This window comes from Notamacropus eugenii, chromosome 7 (assembly GCF_028372415.1).
Source record: "Notamacropus eugenii isolate mMacEug1 chromosome 7, mMacEug1.pri_v2, whole genome shotgun sequence".
Taxonomy (NCBI): domain Eukaryota; kingdom Metazoa; phylum Chordata; class Mammalia; order Diprotodontia; family Macropodidae; genus Notamacropus; species Notamacropus eugenii.
Window position 1 is genome coordinate 143112145 of NC_092878.1, and position 21548 is coordinate 143133692.

Consider the following 21548-nt stretch of genomic DNA (forward strand, 5'->3'; position numbering starts at 1 on the left):
ACATGATTTGCACTTGACTTTGTTTTGAGTGAGGGAGGGCTGTGCGGGTCACCAGCCTCACTTCTCCTCCAGAGCCATCTGAATCCAGTGACCAGATATTCATCAGGATGATATGTGTATGTACAATATACACATAAAGATTTTCAGCAGCAAATGAGATGGAAGGATATCACAACAAAACAAACAGTAATACTTGATTTTTAATTTTATGGTCCCTGATAAAATCATATCACTTTCTGATGTTGAAACATTTTGCAGTTCTGAAGGTTTTGGTAACAAGGACTTTCTACGGCTATAGCACCCACAAAATCAGTTGCTAGGCCACAGAGGGGTTGCTTCACAAGATAAGGGAAGAGAGCTGGGCTGGAAGCTGTACCAGTAGTTGGTTGGGGCTAAAGGGGAAGACATGGTGATGCCACTCACAAGGCTCTTGGGTTTAGCTGCAAAGGGAATCAGGCATTTAAAGAGAAAATCAGACTAACTGAAGTGACAAGATGCCCTGAAAAAGAGAGATAGGAGGTGGTCTGTAGCAGACAAGTTAAGCCATCACCACCTCCCTTCATATCTCAATGCAGGTGGCCCATGACCCTCAACTCAAGAGCCTTGGGAATATCAATGATATTTTTTTCCTTTTGCCTTTTACTCATCCCTTATGTTTACTTTTCTATACTCTGTGAATATGGAAGAAAGAACACTTCCATTATTCTCTTAGAGGATCATTGTATTGAGCAGAATTACTGAGTCTTTCACAGTTGATCATCTTTAAAATATTGCTGTTACTGTGTACAGTGTTCTGGTTCTGCTCACTTCATTTTACATCAGTTCACGTAGGTCTTCTTAGGATTTTCTGAAACTATTCCCTTCATTATTTCTTATATCATAATAGTATTCTACTATATTCTCATACCATAAACTGTTCAGCCATTCCCCAATTGTTGGCCTTCCCTTCAGTTCCCAATTCTTTGCTACCACAAAAAGAGCTGCTATAAATATTATTAATATATTAATACTTTTTTTCTTTGACCTCTTGGATCTTGCTACTTATTAGTAGTATTGCTGAATCAAAGGATATGCACTACTTACTAACTTTCCAGAATGATTGGACTAGTTCACAGCTCTACCACCAATATATTAGTGTACCTATTTTCTCACATCTCCAGCATTCATCATTTTCTTTTTCTGTCATCTTAGCTAATTTTATGAATATGATGTGGTACCTCAAATTTGTTTTAATTTGCATTTCTCTAATTTCTAGTGATTTAGATCATTTTTATGTGACTATTGACAGCTTTGATTTCTTTCTCTCGCCTCTTCATATCCTTGACTATTTATAAATTGGAGGATGGTCTTGTTCTTATAAATTTGGCTTCATTCTAAGATATTTTCCCAGTTTCTCACTTCTCTTCTTATTTTTTCTGTATTGGTTTTGTTCATGCCAAAACTTTTCAACTTTACATAATCAACATTTCTATTTTACCTCCCATGAACCTCTCTATCCCTTGCTTGGTCATGAATTCTTCCCCTATCCAGGTATATGATAGGTAATTTCTTCCATGCTACAATAATTTGTTTATATCACATACCCATTTTGAGTTTATCTTGGTAAATGGTATGAGATATTGTTCTATGTCTGGTTTCTGCCAGACTACTTTCCAGTTTTCCTATTAGTTTTTGTCAAACAGTGAGTTCCATAAATTTCTTATAACCTGAGTATATTACTTTGAATCCAGTCCAAAATGAGTGCCTCATCATGCCAGTTAACACTAGATTTGAATATCTTATTACTTTTCAAATAACACTGTATGATTTTTAGTAGTACATGTATCTCAGATTTGTAGACGGGTACTTCTTGAAAGTCTGGTCAGATATTATTTTGGTCCTCTAAAGTTGAGGAAAAGCATTGAGTACCTTATCATACAGTAGTCACACTTTTCAAAATAATGTCTGAGATTATATCCAGTTCTGAGATTTTTATTTGGGGTGGGGGGAGAGGTCACAGTATGTGATGTCATTGGGCTAGATGTCTTCTTCAGGAAGAAATATTCTATCAGTATAGACCAGCAGCTCCTCTATAGTTTATAGTTTCAATTGTTTGGGGAAATGGGAAGTCAACTGACTTACTCAAGGGATCATAGCCTTAGGTGGAACTGTAACTCAGGTCTTCCTAAAAAGGCCAGCTCCCTATTGACTATGTCTCATTGTCTCCCATTTAACACAACCCTAAGCACCTAACAATCATTGGCTAATAATAAACTAAGTAGGGGTTTGTCTGAGGAACCAAGTGAGTTACTCAATCAATTTCTTGTTGGCTTGAGAATCAAAGAGAATCTTCCTAAACTTACGTTTTGGGGAAAATCTCCATATAGAAGTTTGAGTCCATCTCTGCCCTCCCCCTGCCTCCATCTTAATCTTGTGTGATAATTTCTAGCACAATTTTTTATTTTTCTCACTGATCTCTACCCCAATTACTCCAAGGCAGGATTAAGAATATCTTTGTTGTATCTTTAAGATATTTTACACTTTAACCGTGTGCTCTAAGTGAAATTCCAGGTTTTGAACAGATCAGGCATCAGTATCCATATTACATTCATTCTATTCTGTACCAAGGTATGCAAATAAATGGGGAAATCCTTCTATATTATTATTTTATGTCATGTGTACATATTGTTTTATCATAAAAATACTTATATTTATTTCTATTCTATAGCCTCCTCCACAGATATATGATAAACAGCTGGATGAAAGAGAACATACCATTGAGGAATGGAAAGGTAAATATGTTGACAAAGTAGAAGTCTCTTTGGTTGTAATTTCATTAAAAATCAGAATGTGACATCTCTGAAAACTCAGAAAATACATTGAAACATTTTCTACTTGATGTAACAGTAATTAGCATTGAATTTGTCTAATACTATCCAATCTAATGTTCTCTAAATCTTCAGCAGTCCTTACATTCTAATATTAATGCTGCCCTTCTACAGGAAAGAACAAGATACTCAAGAGAAAACAAATATTCATTAATTAGCTATCATAGGCAAGGCACTGTAACAAAATAAATAACAGACCCTTCTCTCAAGGGGCTTACATTTGACTACTTGGTACAATCTGAAAATGGATAAATAAAGACAAGCTATTTTAGAAATGGTCAGAGCTTGACCTGAGCTTTGAAAGTAGGGATGTTGAGGGAATGCAAGCCAGGTACAATCAGTCAGTTGTTAGTCAAAAAGCATTTGCTAGTCTATTCCAGGCACTGTATTAAGTACTAGGGATGCAAAACAGGGGAAAAGTTCCTGCTCTCAAAGAGCTTACATTGCAGTGGAGGATATAACATGCAAACAACTAGGTACACATGAGGTAAATAGAGTATAGATCTGGGGATGGGATAGGTCTTCTAAGATGGTTGAGTTGAGTCTTGAAGGAGGCCAGGAACTGGAGACAAGGAAGGACAATCCAGGCAAGGGTACCACCAGTAAAAAACAAACATGGAATTGGTCTGTGCAATGCCATCTTATGGGGATTTTTTCCTTTTCCATATTGTGAGTTTCTAATGGATTTGGAGAACTTTTTCAGTCTCCAGAAACCATCGAAACTCCACAAGAACCTAAATTCTAAAAATTTGAAATGATTGTTAAATTGAAGGTGCTCTTTATAGAAATTTTCAGCACAATTAAAACCCAGTCATCATTACAACTACTCTTGCACTCTCTACAAAATAAATAAGTAGAAAACAAATAAACAAAAATCTGATGTCGTCTTCATAGCTTTCAACATCGCCTATTTTGGGTGCCAAACTCTCCCACTTCAGATATTTCTTTCCCCACCCTCACCTTTCTTTTTCCCTACCCTACTCTCCTTTTGCTGTCCTGTGTAGTGATTTGGTGAGAGAAAGTGCCATCACCCACTCTACCTCCACCACATGAATTTCAAGTTTTATTATTACTATAAATAAAATTCTTTATGCTGGCCTTAAAAAAGAAGGTAGGAAAGGGCCAGATTTCAAAAAGTGTTAAATGCCAGATGGAGGAGTTTATATGCACATGTAATCATAAGTGATATGTGGTAGAGAAATTCATTTTGAGGAGAAATCGTGGATTAAAAAAACTACTTTCAGCAACGCAAAAATGCATCTATGATCTGAATAAAATGTGGTCTATGGAAAGAGCCCAAACAAATCAAGAATTATTAAATTTTAATAAAAATTTAACTCAACTTTTTGATTACCTAATTCACCATTTTTAATTTAATAGAAATTGTTCATGGATTGAGGACTACAGTCATGAATGAGTTAAGCACCTTATGAGTTCTTTTAAGTTCATAGAATCCAAGTATCTCTGATTTTCTAAACGTTATTGACTAGGAGCTTATTTAAGAGTATAAAGAAATGCAGATACATGTATATGGTGGATCAGTTGAATGTAGTTGAAAAAACTGAAGAGTTTACATTTGATTTGATGAGATATGTACAGGTTCCTTCATAGACATATTTGCTGCAAAGTAGAAGTTTATAGAAAGCAAGTCTGTGCAGGATTAATTTGCCTGAGAACTTCCTCTTGTCCAATTTTCTTCTGAGTTTATATGCCTCCTTTTAAGTTATGTTCTCCAAGGGAGATCACGCTATCTTTTCTCAAGAAAGCAGGGTCTGATGGGTAGGCAGAGAGGAAAGAAGAGAACTGTTCATCTTTGTTTGTCAGGGGCAAAAGAGAGTTTGGGGAAGTCTCTTTAGCTGGTCAGATTGCTGAGAAGTGAGAGGTTGCCGATGAAGCCTGGTTCCAGACTGGTCCATCCAGACTTGTTGCTGAACATTGAACTCTGACACCCCCTACCCTGTCTGTTCTATTAAATGAAGAACACCCAGGAAAGAAACAGAATGTCCTTTTACCATTTGAAAAACATTTTAGCAGATGAACCCAGGATAGACTAGAAGAAATCAGAAACGAGATGATCTGTAAACAAAGCTAATTATGGAAATATAGAATTGGCAAGACTGGAAGGAGAGAGAAGTGATGACTGCAGTGATAGACAAATTGGGTATCAATTTGGGAACTGTTGTTCCAAGTGTTGTTAAGATATACATGGAGGTATTCTGGAGACAGCTGGACATATGTTGACTGAGATAAAGAGAAGGTGAGGTCAGAGATGGAGTTTGAGAGGACACATGGGTATTAAACTATAAGGCTTCTCTTCATAGAAGATACCTTTCCTCTCTGTGCCAATATCTGCTTCCTGCAGTTGCTGAACACAGAATCTCAGAATTCCAAAAGACCTCAAAGATCATCTAATCCAGTCGTCTACAGCCTCTATGGGTCAGATAATATGCTTCTATTCTCATGATATATTCCCCAATACCCCAGATATATGTAATTTCTTCTTCCTTTAGAAGGCTCATAACATTAAATATTCTTTTTTGCATTATTTTGTTAATTAAGTCCTCTGTGTCCTATTTATGTAAAAATGTGGAGGATTTATATAAATTAAGATTTCCTCAAAAAGAGAGGATATCAAAGGGTTTTGATTTATCTTGGCAGTGGAAATATTAATACTGAAGAAATCAGAAAGTGTTATTAGTCCTGTAAGCTCCTTGAGGTCAGGGATCATAGCTTATTGTTCATATTAGCCACAAATTACCAGGTTAAGTGCCTTGCATATAACGGACTCTCAATAAATAATAATTCATTGAATAAGTTGAGTGACGGAGTTAATGTTGAAAGGTAAAAGGTCAAGGATTGAACACTTAAAGAGATATTTATAGTAAAGAAATGTGCCAGAATAACTAACTTCAGCAGAGCTGGTAAAGTATAGGAAGAAAGTGATGGAATAGTACAAAAAGAAATGCTGTTCAATTTTAATTTTACCCCATTGCATCAAAATGTCATTTGTCATTGAATAATAAATTTTTCTGAAACCTGAACCAAAAAGCAATTACCCTGACAATTATTTCTTGCAGAGCTGATCTATAAGGAAGTAATGAGTTCTGAAGAAAAGACTAAAAATGGAGTAGTAAAAGGACAACCTTCTCCTTCAGGTACTCAGGCCCAGTGTATAATTAATTGTTTTGTATGTTGTCTGCCATTGGCAAATGCTTGTGAAAAACAGGATTTGTAGCACCTTAACTAACTGGACTCATGATGACAGTGCCCTCATAACTATTTTAATCGTGATGTTTGGTTTTTTTATTGGGTTCTAATGTTTAAAAAACCCAACAATTTAATAGGCATTTTTAAAACCTTTCAAGGTCACGTACTACCTCTCTAAAACCATATTAAATATTATATGTTATATAAAATGTATATTTTATATATAATTATAATAGAATTGTGTTATACTTATTTATGTAACAACTCCTCTGAGCTACCTCCCCATTCAGCACTCACAGGTTGTATGTTTAGGTCCCACAGGAGTGACTACTACCTAGTTTGAGTAGGTGGGTCTGTACTCCTGAAATTATTGCTTTATAAGCCCTGCCTAGTGAGTTTACTTTTTGCCAATAGGCATGTATATTTTTCTAAAGCAAAAGTATCTTCTCAAAAGGCATAGTTAAGGTTAGTATTCACAAAATATCCCCTTCTACACCCCTTTCCCCAGTAACCTAGGAAACCCTTTTCCCAAGACACAGCATCGATGGGATAAATGATCATAAAGTCCGAGTATGGTGGTGGTGGAACATATGTAAGGAAAATACTTGATTGAGATAACATGCCCTAATATCTACAGGACCCCAGTATCTTTTCTTATCGAGTCCTCCTGCTGCTCTCCACCAGGCATAGTGTCTCAGCTGCACAGTTGGGCTTATTGGATCTGTGCCTCAACATATCCATAATTTGGCTGTTAATTATCAGGGCTAGTTCTCTCTTTAATCCATAGTCAGCTGTTTTCTTGTTACCAGAAGCTTCTTCCTACATGGAACTCTGTTCTTCAGCGTGTCTATATCTCCACAGAGTAGAAGACACATGTCTTCCTTCTCCTTGCTCTCAACTGTGTCTCAAATTCTCTCCAACTTTTGAACTGTCTCCAGGGTTTAGTAGGCTTACCTTCTAGAAAGGCCTTCAAGGTCATGGTCAGTCTTTAGCCAGCTGTGCTTTCAATTCAATCACAGAACTTCTTCCTCCTTCATAATGTTATGGCAGGGTATAGGCAGACCTTGCACTTCATTAGCATATTGACGTTACCTTAGTTCTGTTATCTGCCCCTTACTTTATATGATTACATCAGCTATGGGAAGGAGGGGATCAACCCCTTCTCCCCACTGCATGTTTTGCCAAATGCTATATTATATGTTGGATGGATGGCCAAATGTTTCCTCAAGTTACCACTTGTCTCAAGTCAGTGTTGTTATTTATACTAGCTATGAATGTTGAGTCATAAGAAGGGAGATGTATGCTCCCCAGATGTATTCGTTACCATGTGAGAGAAGGATGAGATGAAGAGGGATTCGTTATGTGGGGGGTGGGGCTCTAGATTATCTCCTGTGCAGATGTCGCTGCAGAGCCTCCTGGAAGATGTTTGTAAGCCCTTGGAAAAATCTGGCCTGACCATCCACATGGGCAAGATCCAGAAGATCAAGAATGTCCATTTCCCAGATTGTGAAAGATTGCCAGGGAACAATGATAGTCAAAGACAAAAACTTCAGAATCCTTGGATTTTAGATTTAGGAGGGAGTATAGAGATGATCTAGTCATAGACCCATAGGTCTCAGATGTAGAGCTGGCAGGGACCTCCAAGGACATCTGGTCAACATCTATTTTGAGTTGAAGAAACAGACTCGGATAGAGGGACTTGAGTGAATTAGTCACAAAGATAATGTCAGAGGCAAAATTTGAGCCAAGATTCTCTGACTCCAGAGTCAAAGGGTCGTCATTGCAGAGCTAGAAGGGTGCTCAGAAGCCATCTGGTGCCACCCACCTCATTGAGTGGATGAACAAACTAAATTCAGCCCAGGATGGTTTAGTGACATATCCAAAGAAGTATGTCCAAATCCTCTGACTCCGGATCATTGGTTCTGGATTTAATGCAAACTCTTGTTCTTTCCACCATTCTCAGCAACCTGGTTCATCGCCACTATTTTTACAAATGAGGAAAGTGAGAATCAGAGAAAAGAAATTACTCATCCATGGTCACATAGTAGATGAAAGCACTAATATTCGCATTCAGGTGTTCTGACCCCCCAAACTCTTTTTCTTTCTACTCCTTCATGCTTCTCTGACCACAGAGATATAAGTTCATCCAGTTAAGCACTGTTTCAGAGGACATGGTGATTATATCTGGATTTTGGCTCTGGTTTTTTAAATGTAACTAGGGAAAACTGAATGTACCTCTACCATTTAGTAGATGATTCTAAGATTTATGGGTTTTTACCCATGATGTGTATTTTGAAAAAAGTCAACCTAAATAAATTGTGTTTCTCTCACTATCAGACTTCACTTGTATAATGATTTACTTACAAATGACAGCATAGCTACTTGTTTTCTGAATTGATTTATAATAATTACCCATTGTAATTCAAATAATGAAAGAGAATTTGTTTTTAACAGTATTTCTACCTAAAATGCAAAAAAAAAAAATCCTTACTTAATACAGGACATCTGCTCCTTTTCTGCTCACCCCCTTTTTAGTGTACTGTCTTAATCAAGTTCATTCACATGGAATAACATTTTAAAATAATTTAAGTTATTTATTTCTTCCTGAAATGATGGATTTTTCAACATAATTATGAATTTTCAGCCCAGAAACTTGTATAAATCTTATACTATTCTATATATAAATAGCATACTAACTTATATCAAATGTATTCCTTTTTTAATAAGGTTGAACATGATCAGAATCTATAGCTGGATAACTGACCAAATTTGTAATTAATTTAGTAAGTAAAATGAAAATTCTTATGTTGCTCACTTCATGCTACAAAGTAGAGAAAAGAGGCTTCGGCCACTGAAACTGTGTTCCTAAATAATTATGTGTTCAATGAGTTCACCTTAAAAGTATAGAGTAATTGACCTCATATAATCTTAAATCTGGTCCAAGCTCCATTCTCCCTTTCTCTTGCCCCCAAGACTCTAGGCTTAGAGAGACCAGGTTTGTTCATAAGAGTCTAACCCCAAAAGGCCACTTTTTCTCCTTTTCTCATTGCTCCTACTGGAGTCCTTCAGGAAAATCTTTAAATATGCTTCTGTCACAGGTCCTGTCTCTGTTCAGTCATTTTTTTCAGTTGTGTCTGATTCTTCATGACTCCATTCAGGGTTCTCTTGGCAAAGATACTGGAGTGGTTTGCCATTTCCTTCTTGAGCTCATTTTACAGATAAGGAAATTGAGGCAAATAGTGTGAAATGACTTGCCCAAGGTCACACAACTATTAAATGGCTGAGGCTAGATCTGAATTATGTCTTCCTGACTCCAGGTCCAGCTCTGCATCTACTGTGCTACTTAGCTACCCAGGTCCTGTTTAGGTTTTTCCTAAATGTGAGGAATAGGTTCCTGACTCACCTTCAAGTACTCATTGTACAATATGGGTATTAGCCATTCTTCACCCATCACAGAAAATGCATAAGATCCAAAGGATTTACTTGACCCTGTGATCAAATACAAGAACATAAATTCCTCACATACCTCATTAGACTTTTCCCAGAAGGTGATGACTCATTGGAAGACTACTGAGGAAATATTTCTGTTCACCCTGTACCCACATTAAGTAACTCATTTCAGTATCAGGGGTTGGCAAGGTCCAGATGTCCTGTCTCCCATGATGTCACTCCAGTCCTCCAGCTGTGAAGTCATGTTGGTGGCTCACTCCCTTTTCTAAGCAGTAGTCTGGTAAGGAAATCTCCCTCTATGAAATCTCCTGCCTAATCATTGAATTCAGAAACCTTTGAACTTAGTGTACCCTATCAGGAAGACCTTATGACTCTCTGAACTCCACTTGAAAGTTGGGTCCCCAGAGCAGGTTACTGCTCCCCTTCTGGGTTTGGAGGGTAACCATGAGGAACTGAGATGATCTTTCTAGTCCCAATTTCCCATTCCAGTATGTTTTACCCAATATAATTTACTTGCTATTTCTTCAGTATCATCTAATTAGTACCTATTAATACTACCTCTTCTTCCTAAGACTGACCTAGTGATTAATGCCTCACTATCACTTAATCAATTAACATCAGTAAGTTTTTACAAAGGTATATTTACTGAAAACTAAGAGCAGGAACAGAAATTCCTTCTCTATCATCTCAGTCCTTGAGGAGCAAGATTAGGGCTATGGAATGACCTTTGGGTTCCAGCCCAGCAATGGATTGTTCCAGTCTCTTGCCTGTTAGGAAGTGAATCTCTCTATCAGCTGTTATAATTGTGGAAGTGAACTTGATGGGGCAGAAGCTTTGTAGTAACTGCTTCATGCATAGAGCTGGTAGAAGCATATCAATAGTACACAGCTATAAATTATAAATGATAAAGCAAAGAATAGCTAGCTAGCTATAACAATACAATCAAAAATTATATATACATATGATTATATGTATACGTGAATGCTCACATATATACAATATTCTACCTCATACACTTAGCTTTGTGACCTGGGAAAGTCACAATTTCTCAGCCTCAGTTTCTTGATCTATAAAATGGGAATAATAACACCTATCTCACAAGGTTGTTTCAAAGAGCAAATATGTATAAAATGTCTTGCAAACCTTAAATAGTTATAATTTATCTACTGGCATTAACGTTTACCCCCCAAATGAAAATGATTAACAAACGTTGCTATGGCATGTATACAACCCAAAGTATAAAATATAGTCAGTTGAACATAATTGAAAAATAAAAACAAGCATGCTCAAACCATTAATATGTGCTATGATAAATATGCAATTGTACACAACGCACACTTCATGTCAGTTTCTGGTATTGTTGTCTGGATACATTTATATTTGTCAGGTTCACCAATAGCATCATAAATTCATCTAGTGATTGGTCTATTGTATTTAGCTTCCTTATCCCTGGCTGATAGATTCATTCCTACACCTGAGCTAGTGTATGGTACGGGCTGACCATCAGGGTCATTATAGACTTGTTTGCCTACACCTGGGCTAATAACCGGGACCAGCTTTGTGCTCTGTGTATCTGTCCTCTGAGAATCTCTAAAGTAGCAGTTCTGGGCAAGAAAGAGGGGTTCCCTCTTGCCTTATAAAAGGTCACATAGTCTCCATCAGTGGGGACCTCACTCTCCGCACCCTTGCCTTGGTTCAGAGTTTATGTACAATCACTGAACAGTCTCTTTTGCTCGGCATTCAGTGAGGTGAAAGTTTGTCATTTCACCTGCTTATTGAAAGATTCAGTTAACTCTCCAATGGGCAATGAGTGGATGTGTTGAATAGTCTTTGAATAGTCCATTCACCTGTGCTGTTTTGTAAACAGCCAAGATGGCCAGTCTTTCACTCACATTGTATGGGTTACTTTCAAACTTTCAGCTAACCTGTGAGTCCCTTTAATGCAAAGGTTTCTCAACAGAACTCTAGATCTTCTTGTTAAAGGGTTTAATATTGTACTTTTGAACCATATCTTCTCTTGTTTCTGCCAGAGATTTTCTGTATTGAAACTACGGCTTATCTGTAGGCTTCTTTCAGCTGTTTACTCAAATCAGAAATATTCTGTTTTTGAGTCATTGCTTCATCTGAAGTTCCAAAATACAAGTCTTCAGTTCTTGGATAAGCATAAGCAATTATGGTTTAAATCCTCCTGGCAAAATTGTATGCATATGCTAGATGTGACATGTTTGAATCCAGTGAGGTTTTTGTTCTGGTTTGAGAGACCCCAGAATGTTTAACAATGGTCAGTTGAAATGTTTAGGCTGTTGGTTTCCTTGTGAATGATGAGGAGTAGTTCTAGACTTTTTAAAATGGTCGGTCACAAATAATAAATTATTTATCTTTTCTAACTTTTTCTAGATATAGAAAGTCAATACAAATTCCAAAGACTTGGTGGAACTCATATTCACCAAACATGCAGCATGAATTGGTAAAGGTTTTCGTACACATCAAACACAAGTTTCACACTTTTTTTTGGTGACATCTGTAGCCATATTGGGTCAGTAAAATCTGGGTTTTTTGTTTGTTTTTTTTTTTTGTTACCATCCCTAAAGTACTTCTTGACCTATCTATCCAAAATTATTATGCAAGATACTCATGACAATTGGGTGGGTAAGCTCTGTGCAGCCCTGGCTGCTTACTTGTTCTGTGCAATAATCAGCCACAGTCTGATACCATACTCCATTCTGCATCTGCAATTCCTGCCATTAGCTTAGCAGTAAGGTGCCTCCTGCTGACTAGAACTAAAGATTTTTTGGATCACTTCCTGGCTCTTTGGTTTGTATCACTTGGTCCATTAGTTATCTGCAGACAATGAGAACCAAGTATGTTTAGACCAATGTGTAAAAGATTTACATATACGTTTGGCAAACTGGTACAAGTCCAAAACTCTCAGCTGCATTTCCATTTGGTTGCATTCTAACTCCTTGGATGTCACAGATTGCTCTCTCACCTTCCACTATCGTTGCACCACAGTGTCTGGTAACATTATGAGTGAGTAATCTGCATCCGTATTCATCTTCCTAGATCTGTCATATAAATTTTGAATGGTGGCAATTTCTGGCAAGTGGCCTCCAACTTGGTACTAGTCAAAATAAATCAAGGGATGTCAGTCCATACTTGTAGTTTTTTTATTCCAAAAACTTTTCAGTGGTAGCCCAGTTGAAAGCCAGGAACTCAAGTTTGTGGATAAGGTAATAAGTCTCACTGTCAGGATACCTTCTGTTGGTGGATACAATTGGTCTTTGATGATAACCTCTCAGTACAGGACACCTTCCAAACATTCCAGGCTGGCATCTATGTGGAGAAAAAAAAGACTTGTGTGGATTTGCATAAGCAAATATTGATGTTTGAAAAAGACAGTTGCTTAAGTCCTTGAAGGCTTTCTTACACTAGTCTATATATGTCCAAAATGCTTTGCAGGTTTTAAATCAGTTTTGTCTTTTCTACATTTCTGGCATTGAGGCTCTTCAATAATATATGTATGAGTTAAGTAATTCAGTGATTTAACAATATGAATAAATTCTTAACAAATTTGTACTATCAAATTCCAGAAGAGTTCTTAAGTTTCTAAGATTTTGTAAGGGTAAGAAGTATTTATACTTTCTCTGGATCCATGCTTACACCTTGATGGGATATAATATATGACATATATGTGTGTGTATATATGTCTCACATACTTAATAGAAAATTTACAGAATTGACCCTTATCAATGTATAGACCAGCTTCCTCCAGCCAACACAAGACTTTCATCAATCTCTCCTCGTGTTCTTGTACTGTCTTACCAGAGAGAATGATTTCATCAAGGCATAAAAATGCCTCCAGGTTGTTTATATCTCCAGTTGCTTTTTCCACTGACCTTTGGAAAGAATGCTGCCAAGATATTTAAGGCATGAACTCAGACATAAAATCTAGTTAGAAAGATGAAAGAAGTATTTTCTTTGTCTGCCTCAGATATAGGACCATGATAGTATCCGCTATACAAGTCCAGTACTTAGAACCATTGGCTGCCAACCTGACAATCCAGTACATCTTGAACCATGATGTAGTGTCCATCCATTTATTTTGTTTGAACTGTCTTAGCCTACCCATATTCATATCTTTCCATTGCTCTTTAGGGCCACCACTATGAGTGATGAATACCTTTCAATACTAACCGGAATGTCAGTACTGATTGACACCAATTCCAAGCTTTGCAAAATTTTAACAGGGCACTGCAAGCAAGAAGCCAGTTAATTAGATTTTGAACTCCTTGAGGATTTTGCAATTTTTTGTGTTTCCAGTGCTTAGAATATTGCCTAATATTATTGCCTAATAATACATAGTAGACACTTAATAAACACTCTTTGACTTGACCTAACTAGAACATTTTGATAATCCATGTAGACTAGTCCAAGACTTCCAAGAAGAGACAGCCAAGAGGTACTAGTGAACATCAAACATCACTGAAGCTCTGCCAACCTCTAGACTAGGACCTGATATATTTGATGTTGGTGACTCCCTAGTACCAAAAGAGTAGAATGATAGGTTGAGACCAAAACACAGCAAGTGGAATGTGTATTCTCATTCTATGAGTAGGATATGGAATATACTCAAGGTACAACCCACCGAATTCTGATCTCACCCATTCCTGATCTTTCAGAGAAAGATAAAGACCTCAGAAATCACTTCAAAAAAATGATGTTAATGGCTGTGATGAGGTTAATGGCTTTTGAGGGTACAGTCATATTTCTAAGAGTTTTATTTTGGCAGTTCAGCAGGTCAGAATTTCCAAGTATGACGAGAAAAACCCCCTGAGTTGTTTCATCTCCCTTAATATTAATGGCCTTACATACATAGTCCTCTGAGACTTTAAACTTTCTGTGCAATACCCTTACAATATACTCATTTTTAAGGTCTGTGCCTATTCCTAATATTAATAGGTGTCTAAGATTTTCAGTTGTAAATACATGACAGTAGAACTCAACTATTACAGCTCCCAATTTTTGTGGAGATTGTATGTGTGCCAACACCAATTTAAAATATCAAAGCAAGCAATAAACGTGCAGTATCACAGCAAACGATACCCTATAATGAAAGTGGTACCAATGACTTTTTCCATATGCCAATATATAGCAAATAATTACATACATAGTGGGCATTAGAAACTTGCTTATAAACATATAGCATAACAAAATTCAGCAATGGACAAATCACATAACAATATTTTTATTCCAGTATCAGGTAGCATATGCAGCCAAACTAATCTGGAGAAGTCCTTTACATCTCCATAAAATAAAAAAAAACATAAAAACCCCCAAAATTTCCATGAAATATTCCCTGGGAAACAATTCCAGAATTCAGTGTACTAAATTACATCTGTATGGAAAACCACTAATTTCAATTTCTAATTTCAAGAAAAAAGCTAAACAGAAAATTTAGAACCAAATGTCTTCATTCAGTGGGGTGTGAATTGTTACCACTTAAAAAATTAGACTGAAAAGCTTTTCCTTCAAAATTACTCTTGAAAATATTACCACCTATTAAAGTCATGCCAGAACTCTCTACTGCATTGCATTGCCTCTAGCAATCCAGCAAATGCAGCAAAAGTTTGCAAAAATAATTGATGGGAATAAATCCTAAACATTTTTCACCAAAAGCAAAAAGAGGTCTTTGTTCAATGATTTTCCATAGTGTCGTATGTAATTAAACAAAACTGTAAATGACCCTAATTCCCAAGAATGGGGAAAGGGTCAGTAGTGTCACCTTATTATAATGGACCGCTACAGTGCAATGAGATGGCATATGAAAAATACAAAGTACTCTGGGAAGACTTTTATGAAACAATTTGAAGAGAAAAAAATGAAAGAGGAAGAATGACTTATACAATGGACAAAGAATCCTGAGGTAACTGAAACTTATATATTTAGTAACTGAAAAAAGTGTTAATATAGTTTATTCATTTAAATATGAAAAAGTCACCATAGTCACTTGTACTAATCTTCAATAGTGTTTCTATTAAAACAATTTTTAAAAATCCTGTGTTGGCACATTTTAAATGGACCTCAACAGGAATCCTATTCTGATGTCTGATTGTGGCATGGACATAATCATACGTTCTTGAAAGCTGTACCAGCAGTGTGCGGACTCTGAAGGTTTCTACCAAATGGGAAAAGTTTAGACCCAGTGATGTCACATGTTTACTGCTCAAGGATCAGCCTGGTAAATAGAGGCTTGCCATAAGAAAGGTGACCACTAGATGATTATTTTTTTTTATGTGGCAGACAATGAAATTGATTTCTTCAGCCATGGAGGTAGAATGTGGGAAAGGGGTGTAGATGGTTCTAAGAATCACATATTAGATCAAATCCAGCTATATGCCTATTGAATTTCTTGTTAGAAATATCAAAGATAGACAGAATTTCCTGCTAAATGGAAGGACAAAACAAACATTCTCAGAGAGACAAAAAATGAATGAATAGATGTGGTTTTATTGCAGCAGCAAGAAAAACCATTTCATGGGACAGTTGGTCATCTTGCCTTGTGCTGAAAATGATAAATGTTAGGAAACAGGTCATTTTAAAGACAATTATGAGGTTATGTGCCAACATCTACAGAGAATAAAGGAGAGAAATTCTTCAAAGAATGTGATAAGATCCTCCAAACTAAGTGAATATGACCTATCCTTGGCTATTGTGACTTCAGGGCCAGAGGTAGGAACATGGAAAAGCAGGGTAAATCAATTTGAGAACAGAAATTGAAGCGATCAAAGGCCTCAGAAGACATAGGTTTGTACACAATGAATACTTTCTGCAAGAAGAGTCAGAGAGCACTGAGTGAACATATTAAAAAACAAAAATCACACTAAAAAAAGTGAAATTAGCTCTATCTTAATACATAGAGTACAACTGGTCAACAACATTTGTTTTAGACCCCATATTCTGTGTGTAGTTTAGAACATCAAATTAGTGTTAACTGGACTTAATTAGTGCTAGGTAAAAATCAGCTCCAGGTTGGAAGAATAAATTAAGAAGTTACTGCATGCACTTATTCCAACCAACTGCAGAAGATTTCAACGAAAAAAATGGGAAATGGTCAAAATAAAGACTGATTCTGACATTGCCATTTCCTAGAGAAGTTTGATTAACATAGTCTCAAGAACAAGGAAGCCAAAAGGACTTTGAAAAGTGTGTTAGTCACCAAATGTACAATATCCTGTCCCATTAGTAAGACATGGCATCCAAGTGCAACACCAATTTAGAGGTCAGCTTCATTTGTAAAACACTGTGGAAGGAGGAGAATATCGGAGGTCTGCAAGCAGCACAACCTCAACAATGCCATACATTTGGAGGGAAATTGAGCCTCAGAGACTTCAGCAAGCGATTTAGCCAAACAAGGTCATCCTGAAAGAATTGTTCCCATTCTGTCTCTCTCTTTCTTCATCATCCTCATCCTTTCCTCCCTCCTTCACCTCCTCTTTTCCCTTTCTTCTTTGTAATTATTGTGATAGTCCAAAAACCTATTTTGGAGAGCCTAGCAATTGTTGCTACAGGATACCTCTCTGTTGCATACATGCATTCTCCTCCTATCTGTCACTTCCTCTCTCATATGGAACATTGCTTATGTAGCTCCTCCCCATGGGGGGTTATCTTATGAATCACTGGAAGCTTTCAGAAAAGGGTCACATTTGCTAGAAACTTTATACTTGTCTCAGCAAGACTCCACTCTTCTCTATAAACCCCATGATCCTTAAATGTTTCATGACTGGGCTGTCCTAGGGCTGTGGTATAAGCCCATTGATCTAGATTTAGAGATGTCTGTTCTTAGGCTCTATTACAGGGATTACTGTGCAGCATTGTTAAGACTTAAAACTCCACTTTTCCACATATGCTAAGGAAGAATGACCAAAGAAATGAAATTAGAAACACCAGTACAAAGGAGCAACATGGAACTCTTCTTACTCTTGTCATCTCTATCTCCTCCCTTCTGTGATTTTACCCCTGAAGGTCTTTTTAATTCTCCCACCTTCACTTGTGTGAGTCAAATGTGCCAAATAAAGAACTCTTGCATCACTTGCTGGTCTAGCTCTCTTGAAAACCTCTTCTAAGTCCTTCAATCTACTACAACTGGGACAAATGGGTTATTGCTTCTTGTTATGAACTTAAATACTTTCTAGTAAATGTTCCTGTTCCATCTTCTTCAATAATTTAATAACCCTATTTGACCATATTTTTGTTCATCATCTCCTTGAGATTCTCAAAGTTATTAACAAATATTCTGATTTCTGTATTCCATGCAGCCCTTCTTTTTACAGTTAAATAAGATGAGAATTTCTTAAAGGCAGCTGGTAAATCAAAAGTAATACTAAATTTGGAACACAGGGTTCCTGGTGACTAGCCATACTAAATGGAAAAAGTCTGTCTAGACGAAAGTATATAAATAATCAAAAAGTATTCTCTCTTTTCTTTCGCCCATTCTTGTTATGTAATCTAATATTCTAGGATATGCACTTCTTTTGTATAGGTAGAAAGGTATGGGAATAATATTTGGGGGGGAAATAGGAAGCAATTATTTTGCAGCATCTTGATGGACGAATTCACCACCCACCTGGTAGCATAATATTAGAAAGTCCCAATTTCTATTGAAAAAGAAAATGTAACAGACTTTGCAAGGACATGGTAAAGCACACAGTCCCATCCACTCTCTCAACAAGTATTTGTTGTCCTTGGATAAAAGACTTTGCAACTTTGGCTTGGAGAACTTCTTTCAAATATTTGGTCACTTCTCTTTGTCTCCTGCCCTTGAAAATGGATGTTTTCTTGTGATCAATCCTGTGAGCTACATCCCAAATACTAACTTTTTTCTCCCTTGGCTGATTTCCTTTCTTTGTCTACTCCTCTTTTTCCTGTGAAAAGCTTTTTTTACATATCCTAGATTGTCACAGAATGCAAATGATTAACTGAATACTCCAAGGAAGCCTGAAAGGTTATTAAAACCAATTCTGGATACTAGGAACCAAAGTTGCTATTTTTTGAGAGTAGCCTACCTTAGAATGCTAAAAATTGTTTTTGTCTTCAGTCTGGCCTCCTATCTTTGACCTGCAGTCATTGGACCCCTACTAATGGGTACACTTTTCCCAAGAGACCTCATTCCTCTTGGTTGAGAGAATTCCCTGACAACTTGGTGTTAGAAGTGGGATGACTGTGATTCCCTCTGAGTTAGTGGAATGATTGGACACCTGGGACAGCTATAGTGTACATAAGGTAAAATATTTATCTATATTAATAACCTCTCAAGATATTTAGTGTTCACCTCCAACTCACTGGGCAGTAAGAACCATTTTCCCAAAATTTCTTTTGTCTGAAGGAGATGAGAGTAAAACATATATAAAGGGTTTAAAAAGAGCGATGATTTAATTGTTTGTAGGTTATGGCTTTACAGAAAGACCATTTCTTTCTTGGGGATTATCTTAGTCATAAACCATTGATCAAGGTTGGTGCTCTGCATTTAGACAGCCAAACCTACTTTCCAAGATTTTTTTGGGGGGAAGATAGAACACAAGGGTCTTCTGATGCCTTGTTCCCCAATGGTAGGGAGAGGTTTTTTTTGTCAGGTAAACACCAGAACTAGGACTAGCATGAACTTCATACTTCCTGATGTCAAAGAAAATCTTTCCTCTGAGAAATTTAGAGAAGAAGCCATTTAGTTGGGCTGCAAGAATGTATGAATGATGGCCAGTGAATGCATGAATGAGTGTATAAGCTTAACCTTTGAGGCAAAACACTTGTACAGACCTCAAACAGATGTATTGAAAGCTCTCCTTGCAGTAAGAGTCCCTAGGAGTGAATGGTTCCTGCTCTATCCTGAGAATAACCTAGATCCTTTGATATATTTATTAATGCAGCAAATCCTACTCTCTGTATTTTTATCACATTGACAGTATGGAGAGCGGCCAGTGGATATCCGCAGTCTAGCTTGTGGATAGCCTGGACCAGATGGGAAATCAGCAAAGCTACCATAGCCCAAGATGACCTCCTCCTTAGATATTTTCTTTTCCTTAGAAACTCCCTCTGAAAAGTCTGGTGAGGCTCCTTGAGATTCCAGATTTAGTCATATTTGTGTTCATTTTCTTAGCGCAGGTGCAGCAGTGAACAGCAGCGAGAGCCTCCCTCCATCCTCTTCTGTCAACGACATCTCCTCCATGTCCACTGACCAGACCCTGGCATCTGACACTGATAGTAGCTTGGAGACCTCGGCAGGACCACTTGGTTGTTGCAGGTGACTAGCCGCCTGCCTGCGAAACCCAGCGTTCTTCAGAAGATGAGGAAACTGAAAAGCTGCACCAACGTGCGTGTGGGATGTGATAATTAAGAGAAAACAGGAAGGAAGAAAACAAAACTAAAATGGAAACCAATCTTTCAGCTTGCTACTTCTGCAGAGTTATGTATTGCAACTCAGCCCAAATGTATATTTAACTTATAATTGCTCTGCTTTCTTCTTCTTCTTCTTCCAGTGATGCTTACTGCAGAAACAACACACACACACACACACACACACACACACACACACACACACGCACACGATTAAAGACACCTTTTCCCATAAAGTCTACATGAATGGCTACCAAACCAGCAGCCTGCGCCCACCCTTTCTCTGGCATGGCAAGGTGTACAGTGGCCCCTGCATGTGTGTCTGTCTTGCATCTACCTGCTCCTTTTGGCCTAGTCAGATGGATGTAGATACAGATCCACATGTGTCTCTAAACACACAGCACGGCATTTACCTAGAGATGATAGTCTTTAGCACTGTCCAGATACAGTACATACTGTGTTACTCAGTGGTCCATTTCATGTGAACTCTTACTATGACATATACCCATCTGTAATATCTTGCCAGCATATAAGCTGTTCAGTTTGTAATTAAGTTGTATGTCTTATAAGAAGCTTTGTAAAAGGGGAATATTGTGAGTGAGCACTCTCAGATACTTACAGATAATGTAGCATCCAAATTTGAGCTGATTAAAATGTTATCTGTACACCAGTTTGTAGAGAGGATATATGTGATGCCGTTTTAGAGGGGAAACAAGGTCATGCAGGTGTGAAAATGGACCAGGCTGGAAAGATGTGTGAGTATCATAGAAGGAAAGCACCCTAGAGAGAAGCCAGGTCTTCCTCCTGTAGAGGTCAGGTGTGCATCCCAGAGCATGAGCTTCTCAACTAACATGAATGAGAGGACGTTTTCTAGTGGCTAGCATCTACTGGCTAATGTTTGCGTCAGGAAGCTCCTGCTGAATTGGGATCATCCAGCGTATATACGTTGGCAGTAACATTGTCCATGAGAAAAAAAAAGATGGGTCTTCTCCATGGTACCTGATTGTAGGAAATACACTATTGCCAGCATTGATCCTTTCCTTAATGACTTCAAATCTTCTCTATTTTGTTATCCATGAATGAGATGCTGTCCGTATCCAGTCAGTGATGTACCGAGCCAGGACTTCTATTTTAACAAAAACAATTCTTTTCCCTTTGAGAATGGCAGATTAAGGTGAAATCTGAGAAATGTAGCATGCCCCTACAGATATGTGTGTGAGAACTCCCACAAAGATGTAAGTGATTCTCTGTGAGCTGTTTTGTGATCCTCCTCACCCCCATACCCTTTTTCCCAACAGTTTTTATAATCTTGACCTATCAACCTAATGATGAAAGGCACAGCTGGTTGTGAATCTTGGTAATAAAGATAATTGCATCTGCAGTAACTTAGCGAAGAAGTTACAGCTGCAAAATAGTGATAGCAATACAAATCCCTTTTAAAAGCCATGGAGTATCAGTGCCAGCGTTAAGCAACATCACCTTACATTACCTGTGTGTGCAAAAGTATTTAGAGGGACTCTGCAAAGTTTACTGAATGTTATGAAGGCAATAACAGTGAGGACTTCTTAGCAATAACAGGGACCGGTTACAGTCTTTCCTGTGTACTCCCACAGGTAAGGGACTCACCACAGTGATTGT

General features: G+C 37.5%; 1 protein-coding gene across 2 annotated transcripts in view; it reads left to right on the forward strand.

Moving 5' to 3' along the window:
• The window catches only part of MAPK10 (mitogen-activated protein kinase 10), a 162507-nt gene extending 141932 nt beyond the window's left edge, over window positions 1–20575 (forward strand). The window contains exons 13-15 of one of the 2 annotated variants that reach the window (XM_072622756.1): window positions 2708–2771; window positions 5945–6022; window positions 19675–20575. In XM_072622756.1, coding sequence (XP_072478857.1) covers window positions 2708–2771; window positions 5945–6022; window positions 19675–19691 — 159 coding nt within the window. In that variant the 3' untranslated portion in view covers window positions 19692–20575. The remainder of the gene's footprint in view (window positions 1–2707; window positions 2772–5944; window positions 6023–19674) is intronic. The other variant, XM_072622755.1, reaches the window with a different exon arrangement.
• The last annotated feature ends 973 nt before the right edge of the window (window positions 20576–21548 follow it).